Here is a 27,497-nt window from a genome sequence, read left to right on the forward strand (position 1 = left end):
TACGGTGATTCCTGACCAATTAAAACGGTGCATTTGCAGAATATTTTCACGTTGTTTTACCTGTGTCCTTTCACTTGCTTGTTTCCATTCCTTTCTGAAGCCGTTGTTTCCGGGCCCTCCGCCCACTCGTCGCTCCCTCCAGAGAACCCTGTCAGATGAGAGTATTTACAGCGGGCAGAGGGAGCCGTCCTCCGGTGGACAGCGCGACACGCCTACTGACCTTCTGTTCAGCTGCTCCACCATACCCCGCTCACCCACTGCTCGCCATGGACCAACCCGGCGGGCATCACACAAATCCCTGGGTGAATGTTCAGTTTGTAGTTGATCATAGAGGAGATGGCAGTGTGATGCATACTTTTGTGAATCTTTGTTTGTAGTTTGAAAAGTAATGAAGTTGGATAATATGATTTGCAATACATAGTAAATAAGATTTTTAAACTAAATCTCCAAAAACTTAAAATAGACACCTCCAAAGACTAGATATCACCTACAATCTCACTTTGAATGTAGCATCACTGTTGTCTGCAAAATGTCTCTATTTTCTTACCACTATGTTTAACTTGGCTGTTTCTTCTTCACAGGAGACCTTTCAGCCCCGGAGATGTCAGACCTGGAGCTGGAGAGGAAGAGGCAGCAGCTACAGGACGCTGTCCTCATGCCACTCCCTGACTCTGGGGCAGATGGCCCGCTGGACTGGGCCCACCTCGTAGACGCTGCCAAGGCATTTGAGGGTAGGCACACGTTGGGTTTTAATTTAATTCTGGAAGTGAAGGTTAATGACTGATATTACTTTTCAGTGGTAGGTGTGGCCAACTGCTATCTTGATCCTCACCAGAAGAGGGCAGTGTTAGTCTGTTCCGTTTGTTCCTTTTCCAAGTCTAATAATACGTCTTCTTTCTCTTTTTTTAATTCAGAGCAGAGGCTGGTCTTCCTTGCAGCCCAAGAGGAGAGCTCCATGGCTGAGAGTGCAGCAGCCACCAGCCCCCAGCAGGCTGAGCCTCAGGCAGCCCCGCTGAGACAACCCTCGCCTGGGTAAGATGCTCATGGCCTGGGACCAGTGTTAATCCACTGGTGTCCAGCATTGTGCCATGGAAGACCCTGTAGATCTCACTCCGGTGAAACCCTACAGCAGCTGATATCACTAATTAGTCCTCCGTTCTGGTTCACTCCATACTAAACAGTAAAATCATTAACTATAGTGTATAAATTAAACCTCCACAGGACTTGAAAATGATTGTGTCGCAGTTTTAAGTCACTCTGATGTTTCAGTGTTCGTTCCAGCTAATGTCCTGGTTGTCCTTTTCCTCAGGGAGACCCCGGCCTGCCTGATGGGGAAGGTCAGCCAGCTGGAGTCGATGGTGAAAGTGCTACAGGAGGACTTGAAGAAAGTGAGTCATCTTTCAATAAGAGTGAGACACAGACTTAGACTGACAAGATGTGATAAATCAGATTTAATTATTTTAATGTCAAAATCCAGATAAATGTGGCTTTAACATACAATAAGTATATATCAAGCAGCTGTTTAACTATAGACAGCTTTAGTGAAAAACAAGATGAAAGACATTGCATTTTCAAAGCTTGTTTTTTTCATTTCTTATAATGTTGTTTTCCATACATGGTTTTGTTATGAGCCAGTGTAGAACTGAGAAGCTTTGAATAACTTGAATAATCTTCTTGCCAATTTCGTACTCAAACACTGTTGATGAAATAAAATCACATCAAAAGTGGGAACCCGTAAGTCTGTTGTTGAACCGAGTCAAACCTAAGATCACACTGCTCACACACATCTTTGTCGCCACCAGGAGAAGGATGCCAAGGCGTCACTGCAGGTACAGATCCAGAGCCTGCGAGAGGACAATCAGCGTCTCCTGGAGGAGTCCTACAGCGCCTCAGCCAAGCTCAAGAAGTTCACAGAGTGGGTCTTTAACACCATCGACATGAACTGATGCACACAGCTGCAGACTGCTCTACCTTAGGAGTTTGACCACTACTCAAGCTAATCTGAAACTTGGTTGTTCAGTGCTGCACCCACAACAGAACTACTTATAAAAACTCTCAACATGAACGTTTACTCTCAAGCTTTCACAAACCAGTGCCAACATGGACTTACACATCATCCATTATCAGCCTTGTGGATCTATGGTAGGATCACCATGAAAGACTTTGGATAAAGAACAGGGGAATAGAGGAAAGAGAGCAGTGGTGCCACTGTGTGTCCGTTTTGATCAGCATGCACTCCCCTTCTTAGAATTTCACAAATATGATGTTTTGTGTCTATTCTAATGAATTCTTGGTACCCCTGCATGTCAGAGACAGCAAGATGTCGAAACTAACCTAGAGGGATTTAAAGTCACTGTCCCCATTTATCTCCCCAGCAAACCTAATTACAAGCGAACAGATTTCCAATTAAAAAGCCCCAACACAATTTAAAATGTGTTCCTCTCATTGAGTTGGTGAAAATAGTCTTATATTTCTCTGATAGAGCTTTACACTTTCTAAGAATTAAGTGACCGTGTGTTGTAAATTATCAATTTCCCCAATTCAGTGATAACACTGATTATTTTGTATTACTAACCAAAAGAAAAAAGCTATTTGGGATGGTGGGAGACGTTGTCCCCTATAAGACACTATGCTTTCTGGGAAGCAGTGTAGGTAGGTAGACACAGACAGACCGAGACAGACAGGCCCTCTGCATAGCACATAACTGTAAACACTGTAAGGTCAAGTCTGTAATGCCTATGCACTGTAATAAGAAGTGTATCAAATGTTTAACTTCTAGAGGGTTAAAAGAAAGTAATACTTGTAAAGGACTACTGGTCACAAGCTGATGAAAAGAATATGTATTGTAAAATCAGAGAACAATATGTTCCGTTCAGTGTCATTTATTCAGATTATTGTAAATATATGATGTTAACATTTATTTTCTCACCTCTGCCCTTGATATATGTAGAGTATTTATGACAAAGATGTTTGCCAAGAAAAGAAAACAGTCATATGCAGTCAGAGATCTGCATGTACTTATAATGGCCAGTCTCCTATATGACAGTGTGTGTATATATAGATCTATATAGATCTATATATATATATAGATATAGACAAAAACAGAGTTTTAAACTGGAGAAAGCTACTTTTTGGATCCAAAATACTAAATTTTGTTATGTCTATCAGTTTATGCAGTGGATTGATTGAAAGCGCCACCTAGTGTTGACAACATGCCCTCCATCCATAGCATGCTTCAATGCCTCAATCTGATCCTTATTCTCTCAATAGAATAAATCGGTACTGTTAAGTATATGATTCCATAGTAAGATAATGTGTAAATCCTAAAATTCCAGCTACAGAGTTTTTCTGTAGTGTTTAAATCTGCTTGTAAACCAGACCTGAATTTGGTCTGTAGATAACCCCAGAAAGTCCTTATTTAAGCCTCATAACTGTTACTTTTCTACTCAGATACTGTGCAACTGTATATAAGGAGAGTTTGATATTCATCAGAATTTGCACCTTCAGTCTTATTTTTTAAGATTATTTTTTATGTATTTCTGCTTTATTGGCTGGGATAGAGTGGCGAATGAAAGGCGCTATATGGAAGATAAACAGGGGGGAGACAGGACAAAGACATAAGACAGGACAGGACAAAGACATAAGACAGGACAAAGACCATGAGCCGGACTCGAGACGAATGAGTCACAGGCCCTTAGCACAGCAGACCGGCCCCTGCCACCTTCATTATGAACATGTGTGACAGCATGTGATCCTTTCCATTGAGCTGTGATGTGTAAAAAAAAATGTTTATATCTATTAAAGATATTTTGTTGAATTACACTTTGCCTCACAGAGTGGTCTTTTTTGGCATGGCAAATATAATGTGATTCAGACACGATTTAATATTTATTTCAAAACAGACCACCACCCCCCACCCCCAAAGAAAAACCCTCAAAGACAAAAACAGGAAGTAATGTCACCTCTCGGGACATTTGAGGTGAGTTCTGGAGTAAATGGATATCTGTCAGTGGCCTGGCAGGAGGTGACTGCCTGTTGTATTGTGGTCAACACAGAGCTGCTGTTATTCCACTTAGGCATGATTATGATTACACAAGGTGGTCTCCCTGACACAGACGGGACTCGATCAGACAGATTGATGGATGAGGATAACCTCTAAGACGCCAATGTGAAGACATAAACGATAATGGTTCCCAAGAAATTACTGGAGTGTGATGTCTTGCAGAGTTATGGCTCCTCTGCTGCAAAGCTGTTTTTTTTATTTTTTATTTGGAGCCAATTGGCTGACACGTCTGCCTTGAAATAATACACACAGGAACACATGCAGGCTACATTGATGGAGGTGTTGGTAGCTAGACTGTGCACCTACTGTCCAAGTGGATCCATTTTTGGTTGAATCCAATGGAAGAGATGTGGGGCAAATCTATATTCCTAGTTATGTGCAAATAATGCATTTGTCAAAGTTTATGTTAGACCCATAGTTGGATTAATCCTCATTTCAGTCCCCCACAGTGTTTTCTTAATGGGCTCCATAGGAGGAAGATAAACAAATTAGCATGTCTTCAACATGCCAACATGCTCACAGTGACAATGCTAACACAATGATAGTATTTACCATGTTATTTTAGGCCATAGACTGTAGGTTTAGCCTGTTGTCATTCTGATTATTTTGCTAGTTGGCACTAAATACAACGTTTTGCTGAGGTATTTGGGCATTACAATTGTTTTTCAATTTCAGCTCGATAATGGTGAATTTGAATGTATCCTCTACGGGCCTGGGATGTCTGTTGCGAGTTTCAATGGCAATCATCCAACAGTTAATGAGGTATTTCCGCTGACTGACCCATTGCTGTCCCTGGAGCCACGCTTCCAGCATGGCCAAAAAGAGGGGATATTATATTAATAAGATATCATTTAGACCGCTGACGCTTCATATTAACTTTGACTGAACTTCACTTTCTGCACAGAATGAAGAATGTGGAGTTTATGTCCCTCCTCTCATCTCAAAACGTGTCAAAAGGTGGTCCCTGACTATCTGAATATCTCTGTCATTACAAATGCACATGTGATCACTGTCGTTAAACAGACTTGAAAAGTTGTAAACTCATATATTCCCTTAATAAAGAATACCTCCATATGTCAGGTGTGCAAAGAGTTGCTCTCCCACAGTGGTGAAGCTGTGAACAGGCCGCTCAATAATTTAGCATTAATGCAGATTATAGCAGGGCTGCCCCCGTATAACAGATTAGAGAAGGCCCTGCCTGTCTGCCTGTCTGTCTGCCCGTCTGTCCGTCTGTCCGTCTGTCACGTTGTTAATGATGGTATTCCTTAATGCCGGAGCAGCTCATGGGACAGTAAGGTATGCAGGTCACTGAAGTGTTGGTCATGCGTGTGGCTCGTTGTAATCAGGGGGGATGGGTGGTGATGTCCTATTGCAATATGGTACATGTGAGGTGTAGCCTACGTGCAGTTGTGATAGCAGAGCTCTAACCATATGGGGAATGGTGCGATATGATAAACAGTCCCTGCTCTTTCCTCCTGAAAAGTATTCGAGGAATGTGTGGGGTCAGGACCGTGGGCCGACGAACGGTTTCACATTCTAATGGGCACGCCGCCACTCACGCGGGTATGTGACCTCAGTTTCCCACATTTACCGAGAACAGCAGTTTTGAATTTTGTAACTTCATCTGCTTTGACCTGAAGGAAATTGGGCTTTTTCTTCTCTTTTGGCTTGATAAAAATCCTGTTCATTCAAGGTCTTTTTTGTGTGTGAGGATTATTTGAAGCGCCGCAAATATTTTCAAAAGCACTAAAGAGGGGGCTTTAGAGCGAGGACCTTTGCTAAGATACCAGCACACTCCTGAAAGAGAGAAGAACACATGGTGGAGAATAGCAAGCAGGAGAGTTATCTGATAACTGGTGAACTGGTTCTGTCAACACAAACATCTGTATTTGTGTGTTCGCTCTGCATGCATGCATTCACAAATTGTACATGCCATGTATTTCTGGAGTATCCTGCTTGGGGGCTTTTGGGATCTCATTTATTGTAGAAAAAAAAAAAAGGTTCATTCGTTGGAGTTTGCCATTTAAGCTTGACTGACTCCAGAGCTTCCATGAAACGATGGAAGGAGAAGAACATAGACATGCAAGAGGGGAGAAGCTGGAGACGGAAATAGAGTGCATGTTTCACATCCTCAAGCACAAAAATGGAACTTATAGTAATGTGAATAGATGTACAAGCTTTTAAATGGAAAATTGAAAAGTGTTATTTCTGAGGTTGCCTGCTCAAAGAGTCTGGGATATATATTTATAGCCTGCATCAGCGTCTGTGCTCAGAAAAAGCAACTTGTTTTTATATTAGCATTTCAATATCCTCCTAATGAAATGTTTCTCATTTTCAGCATCAGTGGGCGCTGCTGCAGTGTGCATCTCTCTGTCCTCCTTTCCTCTATGCTGTGTATCCACTGCTCTCACAGACACACACACACACACACACACACACACACACACACACACACACACACACACACACACACACACACACACCTCGCTGTGTCTGTCTCTCTCCTCCCTCTATTTTCCTCTTTATATTCTCTCTAATTCCTTCATCCCTCCCCCTTTTTCAACTTGATCTGCTCTCTGTTGCACAGAATCTCCCCCCATCTCTCCCTTTCTCCCTCTCTCTTACACACACACACACACACACACACACACACACACACACACACACACACACACACACACACACACACACACACACACACACACACACACACACACACACACACTCACTCTTTTGCTCTCGCTCTCGCTCAGGCTCAAGCACATGCAGACAGAGGGAGAGGGAGGATGAACGAGATGCACACATGTGAGGATCTCCTGAACTGCCGGGGCAAGGCAGGACTTGTGAAGAGAGAAGAAGAAGAAGAGGAGGAGGAATAGAGGAATACTGCAGTGACCAGCCAGCTTCTCTCTCTCCCCTTCTCTCTCTCTCTCTCTCTCTCCCCTTTCTCTCGCTGCTTCACTGCTTTCATCACCCTGTCTTCTTCATCCCCTTCTCTTCCCCCTTTGCCAATTATACCATGAACCTGCCTGCTGCTTGTTGCTAAGGGGGAGCCAACCGGGGGAGCAGAGTGGACGAGGCATTATTTTGTTTCTAAGGTAATGAATGCTTCAGTAATGCAAACTGTCAAGTGTCACGGAACGATGTTGCATTGCACTAGGCTGTTCGCCTGCTGAGATTTAACATTTTTTGGGACTCACAGTGTGGTTCTCAGTGTAACTGGAGCACGGTTTGTTTTTAATGTGTGAACTCTTTGGCAGTTTATTCAGTTTGTTTCAGTTGGCTGGGTGTCGATTGGCTTGTTTATTCGAGCCCTTGCGGTGGGGGGGTTCTGCCCTTTGAATATGTGTACAGTGTCCTTTTGTGTTTGTCTCCTCATAAATTGGTGTTTGCTTGGATTTGAGGTTGTGCATGTGCAAAGACAATTACATGCACTGCACAAGGGGGCGTGTTATTGCTCTCTGGCTGCCTTTAAGCAACTGTCAGTATTTTGTCCGTTACACTATGACACAAGTTTTCAATTAACATCTCTCCACCTCTCTATGGAGTTTAATGTGTATGCTTTAGCAACCCAATTGTGAGGAAGTTGTTTTCTAGCTTCCTGTCCACAAGGGATCTATTGGCTTGCTATTGTTTTCTTTAAGCAGGTGCCACGCAATCCATACTGCCTGCATTTCTATACGGCCCTTGAGACGGACGCAAAGATTAGCTGTCTAATGTGCTCAGACTCTAAAAAGAGCACAGACGTGTTAGCCAGTGGGGAGTGCTGCACTCCGCACTTCTGGTGGCAATAACAAACAGTAAGGCGAGAGCGGATGATTACTTATTCACTCATACGCATCACCATGCTCTGTGCTTTAATAGATTAAAGTGTTCAACTATGGTGACAAAGCCACCTTACGGTACACCTCTGCTGTTGTTCAAGCTGCTGGTATGCTGAATTTTAACAATTTCAATTTTCCCCTCTCTCCACCAGAGCCATTATTTGCAGTTGTTCAGACTTGTCACATTGCACGCCTACAATTACATAATTCAACTACTCCAAATCCCTTTGCTAGAGGCTGCCCCTCGGCAAGACGCAGTGTTACTAATTCAGTTAATGTATGAAGGTTTCATATTGTGCCCGCTCATGTGTGCCTGTCGTGAAGTACTATCTCAGTCCTCAGTGCTTTCTCCCCTAAATAACTCATCATAGTTCTTTCAAACACAAATAGCTGTTACAGTAAAAAGTGAGGCCCAGTGAGCCATGTGATTATTATTTTTTTTTCCCTGGCAGCTTTATCCTCCCGCACTTTGTGTTTTTAAGTACTGAAAATTTATGAATGTGTCGAACTGTGTAATCCACCCCCTCACCCTCTCTCCTCAGCACGATTAAAGGACTAATGAAAGGTTTAACCCATTTAATACACACAGGAGCCTTCGATGGCAAAGGGTAGACGGGGCTAAGGGGGCTTGTTGAAGCCCAGTCGTCAGTGTAGGTTATGGAAATCCTTAGTTAAGCAGAATTAATTCTCCTGAGAGAGTTAGGGAGGAAGGGAGGGAGAGGGGTGACAGCCAAGAGAAAGGGATGGGGACTTTGTCCGGGTTGTAAATAAATCCCTTAAAATTTAGATTAAATGAAATATGCCATATTGTGCACCTATTAAACAATATATGCAAAAAATCGATTTCTTTGTATTTCTGTAGCAAAATACTATAATCTTTTCTTCCTGTTAAACAAAATATGGCATATGCTTACATAAACGTATACCAACCAATTCATACCAGCAATATCATAAAACCATCCATCAATCAATCTGCAACTTTTGGCACGTTGAGCAAGTCACTATCCACTGTAGCTCCGTGTCGCGTTACACTCAGGCTGGCAGATTTGAGGTAACCATCATATGATTGCAGCCAATGTAGTCCACACCTACTAACGCATAACATACAAACATCAACGTAGTGGCTCACATTGACCACCTTTAAACTATCAGTATCACCTCAGTGGGTTGGGTTTTTTTTTTTAAAGAAAGATGACTCATCTCCTCAAGGCCACATTGACTTTGTGTTGTCGGCAAACATCTGTGCTTTATACATAATTACTGCCTTCCTGACTCCCTGAGCTGATACTGCACTGCAGATGTGCCCAACCTGATTTCAGTTGAACTGATTTCTAATTGGACGTTATTTTACACTTTTGATTATATCAAAGTGGATACTGTTGCAAAGATTTTGTCATACAATTTAACTGTCAATGTGGTCAAGTCTGCATTTGGACTACTATCATGTGGAGTGGCAGACGTTTCAAGCATTTATCCCTTACCTTTATTTAACTATTACATTTATCCAGTTAAGTTTAGCTATTACATCTAGATTTGTATTTATCCAACCCTGCTTAAGCTATTGCAATAGTTATCCATTACTTTTAGCTTACTGTTTCAAACATCTTCCCTTACTTTCATCTATATTTCAACTTTGTATCTATTAATTCTATTTATCTAATTAACCATTTCTCTAATAGTAACTGTTTTGACCTCTCTGCTCATGCTAACACCTTTTCCCACTAAATTGCATGTGTTCAGGAGCTACTCCACAGTCTTTCATGGTAAATGCAGAAGAGCCCCACAGGTATGCATGGTTGGGAATCACTGCTGTTTTATATGTTCAAGGTTTGACTTTGCAGCTTAGTTAATATTCAGCTTGCATCAGCCTACCTTAGCTCTCTTATCTGTCCACACTGACAGGCGTCTCCTTTCTGAGACAGCAGCATACTTTTTGGCAGCTGAATGTCATGACGATAATAAACTGGAGGAATTTTGGTGTTGAGGGGGCAATAGAAATGCTGACTGATGTTTATCGAGTCGTCATTTTGGGTTCTTCCTTAGTCCAGTGGATGCTGTGGTGATGTGGGTTATCTGTTTCTTTGGCAGGACTGATTGAAAATGGCGGAGGGGTCCAAAGACCAGGCAGTGGGCACCACTGATTCAGAGGAGGACTCCCCCAATATGATCGTCTACAGAAAGGTAAGGCTGACTATGTGTGTGTGCGCTACAGTATCTGGCTTATATTAATGGAGAAACATTCGCTGCAAGAAATTACCCGTAGACAGGCTCCTGACAGCCCACTGGTGCGTGTCGGTTCTTATCTACCGGACACTCAACTGTCAGGAGGCCTCTCTCTCAGGACCTTCTTCCTTCCGCTGTACTGTACTATCACTCGTCTGGCAAACATTCAGCCCTCCAATGTTTTAATAAGCTGTCAGTCCCATCAGTGAGGGGTTTGGGCAGTGAGAGGTCCTCTCAGTGTCAAGGGTAATTACCTCGTCCCAGAGGTGCCTACATTTCAATAGCTGCTGCTTGATAGGAGAGGGTGAGCAGTATTGGTGGCTAATTACGTGGATGTTCGGCTGAGGGGAAGAAGCTGGTTCTCGAGGGCCGGCATTGGGAACGACCAATGAGGGGGTGGTTATTCCTCCTCAACCGACGAATAGCTCATTATTTCTCTGCCAGTCCTCTGACAGCCCACTTTGAAAAAAAAAAAAAAGCTTCTTTTGATCAGACTTAAACCCCGGGATCCGCTGCTATCCCCGAGCCTGCTGTCTTGATTAGGGTAAAAAAGTGTTCCATAAGCAGGCCGCAGTTGACAGATCCTGTCCCACTGTCCCAAATCTGTTGTTTCATCCTGCTCCTAATGATTGTCCATTTATAAACAGATTAGTGGAGAGATGGGCGAGACAGGATGTGAAATAATTGTTGACAGCGGCTGCGTCAGTGGTAAAATGTCTCTTTCATGCTTGTCGTTAACCATGTGCCACCGCGGAGTTTAGGGCTTGGTGGCAACTTGAAGAATTTCCTGCAAAACCCCATCTTTGTAATGAACACCTCAAGTCTGCAGCTCACGGAAAAAAACTGTCAGGACTTTTTGGACATCAGAACCTTTATAAATCTCTCACGCTACTTCTGGTAATGATGCTACTGTGATTATGTACTCTGAACAGAGTTGACAGCAGTTGGCTGCTTAAAAGGTAGCGAAAGTGCTTTGCCAGCAATAATTCACTTGTCCACTGAAGATTACTCTACCTTTAGGTAGCAGTGGGCATTTCCAGTCACTTTAAGTCTCTGCCAGGTGTGATAACCTATAATCATGTAAGAATTATGACCGTCATGAGAAGAAATGTCTTTTCTCTTTGAAGCCAGGATTTTATGACAGCCGTCACATTGCTGTCAAAAGTATTTGTGTACTGCATGTGGGTCTGTAAGTGTCTAGTTCATTGTTTATTCAATTTCGTCATTATCCTCCATGTATTTTAAGAAGCTGTCACGCTGCAGAGAGAACGTTGTGTAGTCCGATGTAAAACTGGGTATCTTCATAGATATCATGGCAGAGCTTTATTATGTAACGCTACACATGCCTGGAGGCAACACATTTAAGAGGCTAGATTTTGCTTGTCAGAATGCTGCCTGAGGAAATATACATCATTTCATGTTTTAGTCATACGCAGTGACAACAGACAGATGATTCTGAGAGTGACAGGCTTTATCTGCCCCTTCCTTTTTCCAAAATGCGATTTTTTAATTTTTTATTTGAAGCTTTTGAGGATTAAAGCTGAGGAAGTAGCTTGTTAAGCAAAGGCATTTTTCACATGCAATGAAACAATATTATACAATAATATAATTTTGAGACTTAATATTTGTCTTAGTATAGGGTCTTAATTTAGTTTTATATATTTTACCTGGGTGCCAATCAGTAGCTGAAGATGTCAGAGGCCAAGCGATAGAGGGGTGCTGGGTCTTTGAGGGCAGAGCGTCCATGGCCCCTGGACTCTGTGGGTGGGCAGGCTGGCGCAGTGTGAAGGCGCTGCTTGCAGAGGGGCAGATGGCCACCAATATGCTCAGCCGCCTGGGAAAACACTGGCAGCTTCATCCCCAAAGGCCCGAGCCCCTGTCAGCTGGAGGACGTCAGCACCTTATTCCAAGGAGCAAAAGGCTAGTGTAGTTTTAGCAGAGCAATACAAATATTTCAATGTGTGGGCAGCAGCTTTGTGAAATGTATGGAGAGTAAGGGTTAAAGCACCTTCACTTATATGGCCATATCTGTTGCTAAACTGTTAAGTTAACTGTGTAGGCAGTTAGATAAAGGTGAATGTGATGTATTTAGCAGTTAGAGAGGCTGAGTGCCTGGGAGGGGAGGAGGTTGTCTCCGTCCATGCAGTGTAGGTGCTGCAGTACTATGTTGCTCTGTCTCTCTCCTCCCACGAAAAGAGGAAGTGAAGCAAAGCAATCCAATAACTGCAGGATGTCTTATTGCCTCGAGAACTTTTAGTCTAACAGAAGTAGGCTGCACACATACTGTAAATGCACACACACAGGAACTCAAACACAAGCTTTATGCCGCTTTAATGCACACTGCCCGTACTGGTTGTTGTAATTTTTTCTTGCTATGTTTGGCGTGCTTAGCAGACAGAATATGGAATGGTAGCGGAATTGGATTGGCACCAAGAGACACACAAAATAGAGACTCAAACCATTGATGAGAAGCGCTACTGTGCTGGGAAATGCAATTAAGCTTAAGGAGAGAGTCCACTTTACTGCTCTGTTGGGGTAAAGCTCACAAACTATTGATAGCTAACATCTCTCTCTCCTGAGTGTGTTTGTGTGTCTTCCCCTTTTTCCCCTCTGTAACTTGGGGGCTGTGATGGCTGCCTAGTTTTTGACACACGTAGTTAATTGATGCCGAGGGACCAAAGCACTCCCGTCCTACCCACGGAGAGTTAAGGATTCCTGTTGAACCACCTCTTCATATTTTTTATTAAATCTTTGGTTGGATAATTCTTGGCAGTCAACTCCTACCTGAAGGCGGGTATTAAAGCCATAGTGGTACCATCACACAAAACCTTTATCCAGATGAGTGTTAGGAGCCATTAATGGGTAAATATCAGTAATGTACCATGCTAGGAAGTTCAAAGGCACTACTTGGTGCCAGTGGCCTTTGGGTGTGTGTAAGCTTTGGCACTCTATTAGCAGAGAGTACAGATTGGTTGAGAGTTGCAGCTGCGTCATGTTCTAGCTTAATACACTGGTAATTTTCTCCACTGGTAAAGCGTGGTGCTCTAAAATCTCCATCTGTAAGATTAAACGGTACAGGGAATATTTTTTTGCCATGAAATTTCTACTTATAAGAATAGTCATCAAGGGATGAATACTAATTAGTTTGGCGCTCCTCTGACAGTGGCAGGCATCTCCTTTCTACTTTATGAAGGTTGCAGAAAGTGGGTTTTTTTCAACCGTGCCGTGTCATCGTTTAATGGTAAATTACTGTATTTATAAAGTATATTTTTTTTAAGAGCTCAACAACCCGCCTCTTATTCACCCACACTGATAGCAGCAAGCCACCATGCAAGATTGCAGTCGATAGTCTGATATAAGCATTTAGTTCAAAGCAACGCTTTGGCTAAATACAACTACACAGAGCTGCTGTTTTGTTTTTTAATACCTTTCCTCTTTTTTTTTGTCCCCCCACCATTTCCTTTTTCCTTCCTTTCTTCTGCTCTTTGCTAATTAATAATTGAAGCTCATTTCAAGCATTCCACCTTTGGAAAATATCTGATCATATCCCCCCATTCATTTATTGATATCCTGCATATTTTTTTTTTCGTCATCACCTGTTTTTATCTATATGTGCCTCTTAATGTTGAGAGGATAGCTTAAGGGGGAAAAAAACAAAGGATATAAAGAAAAGATGGCTTTTAATGCCGTAGCAAAACACAGTTTCTAAGGCAGTTGGACAGATCTTTGAATTCATATTTGCATGACCATTAGAAAGCTGTGATACATGATAGTGTTATCATCACACCTGTGTTATTCCTTCAGACTGGATAGATTTAGAAAATAACCTAGCCTGATTGATGGGGGAAGAAGAAATTACTGTCAATGCCAGCCTTAAGCTCTCTCACTGTCTGCACCAGTGACTGTCAGCTGGCTGGGTTTAGGATGATTTAAAGACAGGACACAGAGGGAGTTCCCCACTCCTCCTACAATGCGGATGATCTGGACATACTGGAAATATGTATAAAATTACAGCAATCACACTGCCAGGGAGAGAGTCTCCCTTGAGTGAAAAGAGAAGATGAAATTACTGTTTACAGCAACTTCCCATATCATCCATTCGCCTACCACAGCAGGGACTGGAAGCTGGTTTGGTTTAAAGTGCAGATCGGACTGCGTTGCTCTAGTTCTGCTGTCCAGAAGGAGTATTGACTGCCTGTCTTTCTCTTGCTGCCTCTATGAGTCACACTCTCTCCTCTCTCTGAAGTGCCCCTGGGGCGCATGGAGGGTATAGCTCTCCTCTTTTAAGTCTAACCTCCATCCAAGGTGTCTATGGGCCACTACTTGCTGTTCCTGTGTGCACTTAAGATAACGCAGTCCAGCCGAACGCTCTGGATACTGCTATAAGGACAGGTCCTTCCAGTGCTTTATCATGTATGACAGTTTTAACACCGTCTCCTCTTGCATCATGGGAGTCTTTATCTGACGCGCTGGTATGGGCTATCAGGGTCACGCTGAAGCCTGTGTGCCTTTATGCTAAGTGCCAGTGTGGGTTGCTTTCAAAGTTGGGTCAATAAGATAATACAACAGTAACAGTGTAAAGCTCTTACATAACCAATTGTTTAATGTGTTGGCCTGTCTCTTCTCTCGAGTTGAGCAGAAGAACGAACACATGAAAATCCTGGAGCCCACTGAAAAAAAAATCATAATTGGATAATAATTCAGAGTGTTTTGGCAGCCTGCAGACTGTGTGATTATTGACCTCCTCCATAGAGAATCACTGTGACTGAAATAAAAGGCTTTTCTCCAGTAAGGAAAGTCCTTCCTGTGCCAGTGGCCTCTCCTGGTCTCCCTCCCTGTTTGCACATAGCTGACAGTGTGCTCTTAAATGAGCACATTTAATAATGCAGCCAGTGTTACTGTGCTTCGTATTGGGACTGAAGTGTAAAGCTGCATATGCATGCGTAGGGCGATGTTAATAGGGAGCTTTGTGGTTGGCACCACTGTGTCCCGCTTCTAAATGCCGTCCAAACCCCCCTGAGCCTCCCACTTATCGCATGCTGAAGAGGCTGCTTGGAATCACACTAGGGATGGAGACCACCTTAAATGCCTCCTTCTGTGCTTGGCTCTTGGCATCTCTTCAGGACACTGAAGGAGCCCACCGCACCCCTACAGAGCGGATTATATGAAATACTAGAAATATGGACACAATTACAGCAATTGACTTGGAGAGGATTTCCACATCGGATAATTTTTCCATTAACCGTCTTCGGGTTTTGTAATAGCATCAGATAGGAAACTGGTGTCCAGGTAAACTGTTGTAGATAATGCTAATAAACAGTAAACTCTTGTGTCATCACATACAGTAAATACTAATGGGTTATTGGAATCAGCTCTGACGTTAGTGTGTTAAAAAGCTGCTGGTCCTTGGTGCCTTGGGGTGAAACTCTTGACAGTCTGACAGCAGCGACTCGCTGGACAGACAGCAGCCCTGTGGTTGTGCTGACACACTGTATTAGTAAAAAATAGGATGTAAAAAGAGAACAAGCTCTTACAGTCCCATATGGTTTTGTCACACTTTTTAAAAAGATGCATTCACAGTGACACAGAGACAATAGATATAGATACCTGCACGGCACTTATCTTAAATTCTATTTTAAAAAAGTAGAATTAAGCCCAAAGTGCACGAGGCAGTCAATTATAATGGCATCACCATCTGGCTGAATGTTGTTGTAAAGCTTGAAATGAACTGTATCAAAGCAAAAGGCATTAATACTTTCCAGGACTGATCTTCTTAGTAAAGAATATTAACAACTTTTTGTTATGATTTAATGTTAAAGACATATTCGAGTTATGCACCTTCAACCCCTTTCTAATACACACCTTTAATATTGTCAAAAGCTTATTTACAGGAGGTTTACTTTGAAATTGTATTAAGCTTTTCTGCCCTCTTTATTTATTTAATTTTTTAGCGGATGGTGTTGCGTCATTAAGCCACGGAGATGGATTAACTTTGTGAACTGATCTAGTTTTCAAGGGTGCAGTAGCATTCAAGGCTGATGAGCACAGGTCATTAAAGTGGCTAACCAAATCATATGTACGTGCAGGGTATGCTCAGAATAAGCCACAAGTCTGCTTCTACTCAATTCGGCTGATGAAAATGTAATAGTTGATTGAGCATTAAGGACAGCGGAGCAGATGGTTGCTTTATCCTGTAAAGTAACAACTTTAAAGGAGCATTAAAAAGAAATAGGATGAGAGATAATGAACCTCAGAGTTCCCACATTTAGTGAAAACTAAGTGACACTTTTCAGAGGCATGCCTGTGTCTAACTACAGGACCATGATATGGGTCAGATTTTGTCCCTGCCTCTGGAAACTGCGCCACTCTTCTTCTTTTACAACTCTATCTTCTTCATGCTTCAATTTCAGCAGCAACTTTAACCCCGACTTGTTCAAACCTCCGGGGATCCTGTGTAGAAGTGCTCCTCCTCATGTCCCATTTTCCCTCTGACTACACCGCTAATCAAAGAAAAAGGAGCATTTTGTCACTGCTGACAGTTTCTTTTTTGTTGATGGTACATTTTGTCCTCGGTTTGGCAGAACAGACAGCGATGAGAATGTCCTCAATATGCTAAATACAGCCGATGACGTATGGTTCTCTGAAGAACAAAAGCGGCGTGGCGCTTGCACGATTACAAGAGACTTTATATTTTAATCTTTGGGTGCCTCATTACACCACTCTCTCTCTCTACTCTAACTAAGAGAAGTCTTCAGAATGAAAAATAACACAAATTCATACGTGACATTCAAATGGTTTTTGATTACCTCTGAAAAAGACAAAGAGCATAATAGAGCAGCTTGTCACACAAAGAAGCTCGTCAATTAAATACGCTGACCAACAACCTTACAAATGTACAGTAATCGCAGCATGATCCGCCAACGCTCCAGTTTGAATTGTTAATAGCCACATCTGATAGGTAGGAATGAGTTGCCCTTAAAATAGAAGGTCTGACTCAGATGAGTGGGAGACAGACAGAGAGGGACAGAGTGTCATCGGTGCACTGTTGAACCAGAGGTAATGATGGAGTGTCTGTAGCCGGAGTGGTGTGACTCCATGTTATTGTCTCTGGGTCGAGGCTGAAGCGAAGATGAATCATGCAGGCCCCAAATGTTAATCACTATGGCCAGTTGGTCTGACTAAACAGCCCTGGGAGGAGAGACCAGACCATTTGGCCTCCCTCCAGAGCATGGACCTGCACCCCCCCAAGACCACATCCCCAACCTCAGTTCACTTCAGACCACCCCGGCTCTGTATCTTTGCCTCTTGGGGCCCCTCAGTTAAGTTGGACACTGTCACTACAACTCCCCAACCTTTAGAAAAAATTAATTGGACAAATGACTGAGGTGTCCTTGTGTGTTTGTCTGGTTTAATCACAGCCTCAGTCACAAAGCAACCCATTTGTCAAAAGTGACAGTGTCATCCTCTGGTGCGCAGGGAGATTTCATACTGAATTTGTGAGGTCACTGAGGCTGGACTATTTGACATAATGTGAGTGAGTTAGATAATCAGTGGCAGATTCTCCTCTTTCTTCCTCCTCGGCTTGAAAATAATAGATATGTCCTTGTGGGAGACCTTGATGTGTGCCTACTCCCCTTTCCACTAAATTGCTCTGTCAATAACTCATAAAGTAGAGGCCACATCCATAACAAAGCCGTGATTACTTTCATCATACTGAGTGAGAGGAAAGCCTAAGTGACGAGTAATGCTGAACTTGGACTCTTTTTAAGCTTGGCATGATAGAACTTGAACTTGCTCTTACTCGTTGGTCTAAAGGCAAGCTCTATTAGCAATTTACACATATGTTTAGCCTAAATACAGTTTGTTCAGATGTCACATGAGAGAATCCTCTGAACCAAGTATCTTATATCTTAGACCAAAGCGGGCAGACCTTTATTAATCCCATCTTCCTCCTTACACGTGTCAGGCAACATGATACTAATTTATTTAGACACTCCAATACACCGAGCTTTGAATCTTAAATGGAAATTGGTCCTCACTGACGGAAATGACAGTAGGAAGGGAGTAGGGGGCTTTTTAAGCTTGTAGTAATCAGAATTGATCGGGCTCAGGCAACAGTGAGAGTGAGGCGGTGACGATGCTGCAGTGGGGTGGTAACACGAGAGGAGGCTAACATGGTTATTCCCACGCTTCGGAGGCACAGCAAGGAGCAAATGCACATTCATAAATGTGTGATTTGTTTCCAGTGTAGGCTGTGGGTGTGAATACTGCTAGGGCTGTCCCCGAAATCAGAATTTTCAGTCAGCACAATGCACTGACTCTGAGGAGGTATATTAATTTGTCATTGGTTCATGTTTTTTTTTTTTATAAACACTGAATAATAGTGATGTCTCTTCTTCAGTACACCTTACCTACAACTATGAGAAATGTATTATTCACCAGCAGAGCGTCCGCCCCCACACTAACCTCCTCTATCGGCTTACACCAGTCTCGTGTTTTACCTGTAAGACCCACGTTTTAATGCCTTTGTTCATCATCTGTGCTGTGCAGACATCAGATTTCCACAGTCGCTCTTGAGCTAAAGTATGACATTCAGCCTCAATAGGAAAAAAAAGGTTTTAGTTTTTATCAGGATTTTTTTGCACGTCACTATCCATTAATTATAAAGGAAGGACAGTAAACAGATGCTAAGTCTTTCTATAAAAGAGGTCATGGACCTTTCTGAAATCAATGTCTTGTGCTTTGTTGAATTTTGTCTAAATAATACAAGGTCAAGAGTGTCCTGGCTTTTCAAAAACAGACATCATTTTAAAGATTTTAGAAGACTGCAAACCTCCCTGCTGTGGTGAGACAATGAATTTAATATATTTTCCCATTCTCTCTCTTTTTCTGCAGGCATTCTTTTAGTTATTCTTTCTGTATGATATTTCATTCATAGGTTATGATAGGACTATCCCACACTCAGGTCCAAGAAGTGCTTTTAGCAGTTGCAGTTGTGGAGGAAATAACTAGTCATTTCTGATGTGCAAAGTCCCAAAGCAGGTGTGGCTCTGCAGATTGCCTTCACAAACCCTTAAATTACAGCCAACTGTCACGCACAGATAGCATACAGCCGGGAATGAAAACAGAAAAGCACACTTCACTTCACTTCACTTTGAAATATGTTGAGAGGATATTAGATCACAAAGCATGGCCAGTCCCTTTTCTAGGAAGCTTATTCAATACTTCTAGGGGGGGGTGCTGGTTACGTTGCAAATTATAGCTTTTCGGGCATAATAGATGGTTCATTTTTGACTCCCCTGAGGTGAAAGAATAAAAGATTTATGAACAAATTTGGTTGCTTCCTGGCAATGCATTAGCCAGCACTGAAGATGGTCTGTCGACATTATAGATAATCAATCAGCTGTGAGTAAGGATTTGATGCCTTAAAACACATACTGTAGTGCTCTTGCTTTAGTTTGTATTGATTCTATCATTCAGTCAGTCAATCAGCTTTTAAGGTAATTCAGCTCTGAAACACAGTTTTTTGCCTTTGATGCAAGTGTAGGAGCTTCCCTAGGCCACCTCAGGCCTCAAACTGCTTCATTAAAAGACGATTAGAGGATAGAAATTGGACGAGTGGCGTGTGAGGGAGAGCACTGCTGACATGTTCTCTGCAGGTCCCTATAAAGAAAAGGAGTCAACCCCGCTGGGACTGAGGGCGGTAAAGCACATTACAAGTGTGTGGCGCTAACTGTTGCCCTGTGGCATTGTGAGACGAGGTTTTCCCTCCACATGTCTGCCCAGCTGCCAAAATTTCATTACCTGTACCTGCAAGTAAGAAGTAACAAGGCTTTATTGCTGGCATTGGAAATCTGTCACCCAGCGAGAACAGAGTGGTTTTAACAGCGCCTCACCAGACCTGAAATAATGCTCCAAGAAAAATATCCTGATTGTGCTCCTTATTACACACAGAGCTGTTGGCGAACGTGCTGCTTGCTGTCTGACTGCAGCCTCAGCTTGTGTGAGTTTCCTAAGATCTTTGAAAGACCAGAGGCACGTTCCCCCCCCTGTTCTCCACCACGCCTCCTCTCTCTTTCACAGCCCTTTTCACTTAGTCCCTCTGTTGTCACAGTAACATGTCTTGCCCCTATAAGCCTGTCAGCATTCCCATACTCATGGGGGAGAACCAACACAGGTAATACGTATGCAAGGTCTGCAATTGTAGCAGTATGTCAGTGACAGTCCTACCACGGTGGAAAGGACGGTGGAGGGAATGGAGCTTAATGATACACAGCGGTGCTATAAAAACCCTTTTACATACCAGGAGCCATGACAGGAAATCCATGCATCTTGAAAGGTCAAGGTCCACTCTTACTCACTGATCGCTTGTGGGCATAGGAGCAAATGAGGAACAGTATCATTTTGAGATGAGGCATGAAATGAACAGAGGATTGAAACATACCGCTACACGAGTGTGTGTGTGTGTGTGTGTGTGTGTGTGTGTGTGTGTGTGTGTGTGTGTGTGTGTGTGTGTGTGTGTGTGTGTGTGTGTGTGTGTGTGTGTGTGTGTGTGTGTGTGTGTGTGTGTGTGTGTGAGAGAGAGAGAGATGGGGAGAGAGGAATTAGAAGCAGATGGTGTTATAGAATGATGACATGAAAAAGAACAAACAAATCATTCCTGTATATAACACTTGGCTAAGCGGATTATGATGTGACGCATCATTTGGTTGTGAAGTGCCTCTACATGCTACACACACACGTACACACATTACCCATTCAACAAATCACTAATGACAGACTAGAGAACCATCTGCACGTGTTGTAATGGATGGGGCTGAGTGCAAATTGGGGAGACCTGCCCACCACTTACATTTTACTGTTACTAGAGATCAGATCTTGTCATCTCAAATAAGCTCCTCAGATACTGGCTGCATGTCTTTTGTGGTCGCATCAGGCCTATCAAGTGTCATGCATCAGCGTTTCAATAAGAAGGACACAATGAAGATGTAGAATGTAGAATCTGCTAGAATCTGGTGTAAAAAAAAGACGTATGCTGTCGACCCCTCCTCTCCTCTCCTCTCCTCTCCTTTCCATCCTCTCCTTGGAGATGTCTCAACTATGCTATGTCAGAGACTGTCTCCTGTGTCTCAAACATCAAGAACAGGCTTGTGGGTCCAGTGAGGGTCGAGGCAAACCCAGGCTTGATGACGCCTCCTCTCCTCTCTCCTCTGTAACCTAATTAACCAGCAGGCCTTAAGGAATGGGATTGGCAGGGGACGATGCCAACATCAAAGACAGACAGATGGTCCCGAGGTTTTACCACCTCAAACCAATCTCCTGCAGGTATTATAAAATGATTAGCTGGTGCGGTGTCCCAGATATGAAGCCAAAATTAAGATAAATCAAGAAAGTGGAAAATATTGAAACTGAGCAATAATTCAGTATCACCTTTGTGTAAGAGTAGCTTCTATGAGCCACTGAGCTCCTAAATTGGCAGCAGCAGACATAATTGTGCCCAGTCTGAGGCCCCCCATAGGGGCTCTTAGCGGTGAGCATCCTCACCCACATCCTCAGAATAGCACAGTGTTATCCATCGCCACTCACCCAACACTGTCACACCATTGTCGATTTCCACTTTTACATTTTAGCAGCTTACCCCTGTCTTGCATAACAGTGTTCATGCTGTGACTTAGAGGCAAGGCTTATATTTCCTTCTGTGACTGAGAGGAAAAAAAGCTGATAAATGATAGAAAACCCTCTCTGGAAAGAACTACTTGAAAACTGACAATCAGGAAGAAAGCAGCAGATGCTTTTTGCACCGAACAATTTGCTCACTTTCTTCACACCGAGCTGTCGCATCTCACCTCTTCGTCTCTGTTGTTTTTCATAACTCCACATGCCAATAGCTGTCCTTTCCTTTTCTTCCCTAATTACAGACTAGTGGCTGTAAGGATACTGAACCTTATTAGGATCCAAACCTTTACAGAGTCCCACAGGCACTCAAAATGCAGATGGTGTGAGAGGTGTTTGCAGTGAGAGTACCTTCCCTGCATGTAAATTACTGTTCATAAATGATCTCTGAGGTAAATCTTGCAGAGGAGTGAAATGCAGGTAATGTGATTCTCTCTCCCCGGAGCAAATGACCTTTTCTGACTTGTTGTAGCTCGGGTTCATTTTTGACGTGTAATAAAAGCAGATTCATTATCGGCAGAGCAAAACCGGCCTGTAAAAGCAGCCAGTTGAATGTGTGGCTGCTGATGCCCCTTCATTTCAGATGGTGTCTCTTTTAAAAGTCGCCTCTGTATCTGCACAGACCACTTTGTTTGAGAGTGGACTATCTGTTCTAGAAGCAGCCGACTCCTGTTTTCCCTGCACTCAGGCCCTTAGCAACCCGTGGAGTATCTAACAACAGACATTCACAAGAGTGGACATGATCTTTTTCTGTCCTCCTTGAGTCTCATCAACAGAAAGGTGACCTGGTGAGTCACTGCGATTTGTGAGTAGGCTTATTTTCTCTTGAGTATAGCCAGTGTTAGCTTAGCAGAGTTTACATCTATATTTTGATCGCAAAATTGTGCCAACTCGAAAGCTTTGATTTTCAGTATCTCCTTTTAATTTGGGGGGCATGAAGAGAGTTTATTAATCCCCTTTTAAAAAAAGGAAAAAAGAGAAGGTCAGAAAGCACTGATACCAAGAGTATCCCTTCCATCCAAAGAGCACAATCTGTAATTGTAATTTACTCAATCTGGCTTCCTGCCCATGCCGGAGAAACTTTACAAACTTTTAATTGCTTGGCTCTTCTCGCCACTGCGTTGCCGTGGAGATGGAGAATTTAAAGCTTACACGCGCTAACCGACCTATCTCATCTCCAAAATCTCCACCTCCCACCCACATCAGTTACCATAAGGGATCTTCAACTGGCCCGAACAAGTGAGAACCATCCTCATCAACACTCTCCGTCCCAACACATGGGTGTGTTCGGTTCAAAGTGAAGCGCAGCAGCACAGTTGGACTTTTGCTGGATGTCGGCCTGTTTCCCTGAGGGGCCTCCAGCTGGTCGGGAAATGAAGCAGCAGCTAATTGGACTCTTCGTTCAGTCCTGTACCTCCGGGTCTCTTTGTCAGGACAGGGTCTCTTTTGTGTTGTTGTCACTTGAGCTAAAGAGACAGCTAATGCCTGGTATGTGATTAAATTACACATGAATCCACAGGGCAACACCTGACCTAAGGAAAGAGTTTAACTGAAAGTTGTGACTTAATTGTGGGGGCTGGTTCGCAGGAATAATGGCTCCAATGGCTTGTTTAAAAGTTTACTGAGAGGAAATGCATTGATTCCTAATGCTCTCAATGTGTTACCTCACCCTTGAGGGAACCCTAAAGGAGCCATTTAGCAGAACAATACCAAGACGTGCTCTAGCATACATTTAACCTTCAGCAGGCGAATTGATGTTACCCAGGGAGCCTAGATTGCAGGTGAAGAGGATTCCTTTTCTCCACGTTCAAACAATTAATCTTAGTGCATTCAAAATCCACCGCCACTAATGATTACAGGGATTACACATGAAAGGTATTGGCAAAAGGGAAAATGGCTTCACTGGAGTGTAAAAGCCATTTTCTTTCAGCAACAGGACATAATGGGAAAAGAGTTGTTTATTGCAGAAGAGAAAAGCCTTTCCCTGCAGGGCATTCCTGTGGAGATGGCAATTTGGAGGTGAGATGGATAAGTGAATATGTCTCTTTCAGAAAAAAGTCAGTGCCTCACTGAAATGCAATATTAGATGTAGCAGGTGATTTGTTCTTGATGGTGACCCCAAGAGCTTTGAAGCATCTTTGTGAGTGTGTTTTATACGCACATGCTACACACATGACTGTGGTTACGTGTCAGTGTGTGATCGAGTATGTGCAAGTGTGTGATTCATTCACAGTTCTTCAGAGCAGTATAAGTTTCCGACTATCACGCTCAGTTGGCAGGGCTTTTCCAGTCTGCTGTGTTGCTCCTTGCGCGGGATTGTCTGTCCCCGGTGTGTCAGATCCAGCTGAGAGGCTCTCGCATCTTCCTCATCATGACTTGGCATGCTTAGAGAGTTGGATAGTGGTGGCAGTGGGGTGGAGAGACGGAGAGAGAGAAGAAACGGATATTCTCTCTCCAGCAGGCTTTATTCTCACCTCGTTCCCCAGGGCAGCACACACCAGCTGGATCTCACTTAATTATGAGCACGGCATGGCGCAGAGGTCAAAATGGCACTCAAAAAAAGTGTTGTGTGACAGGTTGTGTGCTTTGGAGAAGTTACCCATAATAACCGGTTAGTTATATGACAGGACAGAATGTGTGCAATGAGTAAATATGCGATTGCTTTGTGTTTTGCAGTCATTACATTATCAAATTGAGTACAAGTGTGAGCATTAACTCAAATGTGCAGAGTTAAGTGGCCTGAAGACAAAATAAGCATTAAACCTGAACATATTAGTATTATTAAGAAGAATGAGGCGTGTGTCCTTTTTGTAAATGGGGGTACAAGTGAATGATGAGAATTTGAGATTAGAATTTTGATGAGACCTCAACGTGATTTTATTGGCAATGATAAGGACTTCATCAACTAGATATAACACCAGATTTTTGTTGTGATATGTGCCCTTGATTGTTTAAAGGAAGAATTAAATGAGAGAAATATGTTTTTGGAATGTAGTAATACACAGAAAGCTGAAGCATTTTTTTTTTATAGAAATAAAATGTCACTTGATAAGAAAGTATCTTCAATTTGTTAGATTTCAAACAATTTCCTTCCCTTCCCTTGTTGTCTATAAGAATACGTATGCAAAAATGTCAGAAAATGAGTCAGAAGTTAGAGGGAACAATATGTACATATGAAACAAAGGAGAAGGCTACTGGCTTACTGCCAAGGAAGGCTACTATGCTGATGGTGTCCTAGTAGCCCACAAGTATCTCGAAAAATAAATACTGCAAAAGGCGGTGCTTATGACAACACACTAAAGGTGTGAGCATGCATTGGGAAGGCTACTGCTCTATTAGACAATGAGCTCAGTGTGAAGGAACAGACTCAAAGTCTGGCTGGACAGTGCTATGCAGCAGTAAGACATCCAACAATATACAGAACCAAAGTGTTCAATATAATGGTGTTTTGATGCAAGGTAGGACTTAAAAACATACAAAGCAGTTAATATGAGGGAGGGCAATGCAGAAAAGTTCGTCTACGTTTATGTTAATTGACACTGTAACTGCGAAGCAACTGACATACTGTAAAGTACAGTAGCAGCTTAAGGGATGATAAAGAAACAATAATGATAGCATAAATAGTCTGCTGTTTCTCCAAATTAAAGGTCGAGTGCTACATCCAGTCAGACTTAAAATCAGCTGCCTAAGGGTGTCTCTCAAATATAGGCATTATGATGTTTGTATACTTATAGTGAATTTGTTTAAATTTGTTTTTTAAATTCAGAGGATGTCAGCGTGGAGGCTAACATAGTCTTCACCTTAGATCATGTGAGAGATGAAGCTGCAGTGGAGGGAAGGACAGCAAAGGACTCTGTGTGAAGCAGGAGCTCCTAGTTCAGGTCTGCAGTACAATAGCCTCCAACATGTCTGACTGCCATGATCAGCCCCTAGAGGATTACAGTGCAGAATCTGTAGATAAAATACATGTTAATCCAGTAATTGGAAATAATTTTGAATGTCACTGTAGTACTTGAGGCTTATTTAGAATTGTCTCCTAATATAGTTATTCATTTTTTTCCAGATTTAAATAATGAGAAGAATGCCTTCTTCTTCTTCTGTAATATTAGGATTATTATGTCATGCTGCTGCTGTATTGCCACTGAGCAGTGAAATCCAGCTAGATGCTCTCATTTATAATAGCATTATGCATAAAATAATACAGTCCTAATGCAAATGTGGTTGTGTTGTTGTTATGCTCTATTATATGAATATGGAGTAGGATGTTCTGTTATAATGATAAATACATGACTCTTGGGTACATTTCAAACAAAGTGTTTACACACCAGAAAACATGATTACTTCATGTGTTTGAGAATGACTTGGCTAACTTGAAAACTTTTCCAGCTCTTACTGGACGTCACTCGTTTTCCTCACAGACCCGAATGTCTTTCCACAATGACAAGTGTGCCTGAGCCCCACTGATGACTGCTGAATCATTAATGGCGCTATTACCGCCTGATACATCTTTTAGCAGCTGTCTCATTTCTGAAGACTGGGACAGTTTTTAATAGCTTCATCTCTGGCCATTTTTGGAAAAAAAAGGTCCGTGGTTTCAATTAGTAGGAGTATTGCATGCTTCCGCGCTTAGTTCAACATGTCGCATTTACTTGATGGTTATTTATGTCGCTGACGCTCTCATTTAGGTTTTTATCTCACTTCATTAAGTTAACCCAATTACAAAAGCATGTAACAGGAAGTAATGATCTTGTTTTAGACATTAGAGCGTGCAGGCCTTCCCTGACATCAATGTAGAGTAAATGCTTTTTATTAACTGATGGCTTCAGTTGATGGTATTCACCTCTAGCTGTTCCCTCACATTCTCCCTACACCTTTACCCTCCTACATGTACCATACAGAGTGCTAGTGCTGCCCTCAAAGCCATAAAAGATAATATGAACAGCACAAACACACACAGACACAGCCATGTATGTGTACGTGTGCAGCAAATGCAAACATACAGTGGCAAGATACACAAGTGTTCTCCTGATAATCATTTATAGAGCTTGGTGGAGAAGGCCAAAGTGCTGTTATCGCATGCTAGCAGAAATTTTTCATCCCTTTAAAAACACTCGACACCAAGCTACAAACACCATTAGCTTGTACATCCAGGAGATACGATGGGCAATTTCTGTAGCTGTGCCAAGTACTTCTTGTGTGCTTTCTTCCTATAGGGAGATAATGAATTCTTCTTTCCATACTGCTATTTCCAGTCCAAGGTCCATTATTACATGAGAACAAAAGAACTTAATCATTTGCATGTTGCTTTGTCTCAGGGGATCTGAGGATTCCTCGGTCACACCGAGCTGATTTCAAAGCTTTTTCCCTGTTGTTTTTCTTGGAAGGTTTGTCTTCAAAGGAAAGATTGTGATGTGTCGGTGCTAATCTGTCGTGCCCCTGTTTGTGCTCATGTAGAACTGTTTATGCTCACATGAAGGCGAAAGCAGACCTAAAATACCGAGGCTCTGTTCAAAATCTCCTCCTGCCCTCCCAGACTGTGAGAGATTTATCAATAAGAGTTGAGGCAGTAATTCTCCATAGTGGATGTTCAATATTTAATTCCAAGACACTCTCTCAAGCTTATAGTGAAAGATTGGTAATTGTCTTGTCACACAGTGCTCTCTCCCTCCTCTCTACTCTGCATTGTGTGTGTTATTACATCCATATGCATATGG

General features: G+C 42.6%; 2 protein-coding genes across 4 annotated transcripts in view; both read left to right on the forward strand.

The window, feature by feature from the left end:
* Window positions 1-3,780, forward strand: part of LOC129103447 (signal-induced proliferation-associated 1-like protein 1) — a 33,683-nt gene extending 29,903 nt beyond the window's left edge. For both annotated transcript variants that reach the window (XM_054613924.1, XM_054613923.1), the window contains exons 17-21: window positions 101-302; window positions 582-731; window positions 915-1,032; window positions 1,310-1,388; window positions 1,803-3,780. In XM_054613924.1, the coding sequence (XP_054469899.1) occupies window positions 101-302; window positions 582-731; window positions 915-1,032; window positions 1,310-1,388; window positions 1,803-1,946 (693 nt within the window). In that variant the 3' untranslated portion in view covers window positions 1,947-3,780. The remainder of the gene's footprint in view (window positions 1-100; window positions 303-581; window positions 732-914; window positions 1,033-1,309; window positions 1,389-1,802) is intronic.
* A 3,286-nt stretch (window positions 3,781-7,066) lies between these two features.
* Window positions 7,067-27,497, forward strand: part of LOC129102972 (regulator of G-protein signaling 6-like) — a 35,239-nt gene continuing 14,808 nt past the window's right edge. For both annotated transcript variants that reach the window (XM_054613203.1, XM_054613204.1), the window contains exons 1-2: window positions 7,067-7,161; window positions 9,976-10,068. In XM_054613203.1, coding sequence (XP_054469178.1) covers window positions 9,988-10,068 — 81 coding nt within the window. In that variant the 5' untranslated portion in view covers window positions 7,067-7,161; window positions 9,976-9,987. The remainder of the gene's footprint in view (window positions 7,162-9,975; window positions 10,069-27,497) is intronic.

The sequence above is a fragment of the Anoplopoma fimbria genome, chromosome 15, assembly GCF_027596085.1.
Source record: "Anoplopoma fimbria isolate UVic2021 breed Golden Eagle Sablefish chromosome 15, Afim_UVic_2022, whole genome shotgun sequence".
In the NCBI taxonomy this organism is placed as follows: domain Eukaryota; kingdom Metazoa; phylum Chordata; class Actinopteri; order Perciformes; family Anoplopomatidae; genus Anoplopoma; species Anoplopoma fimbria.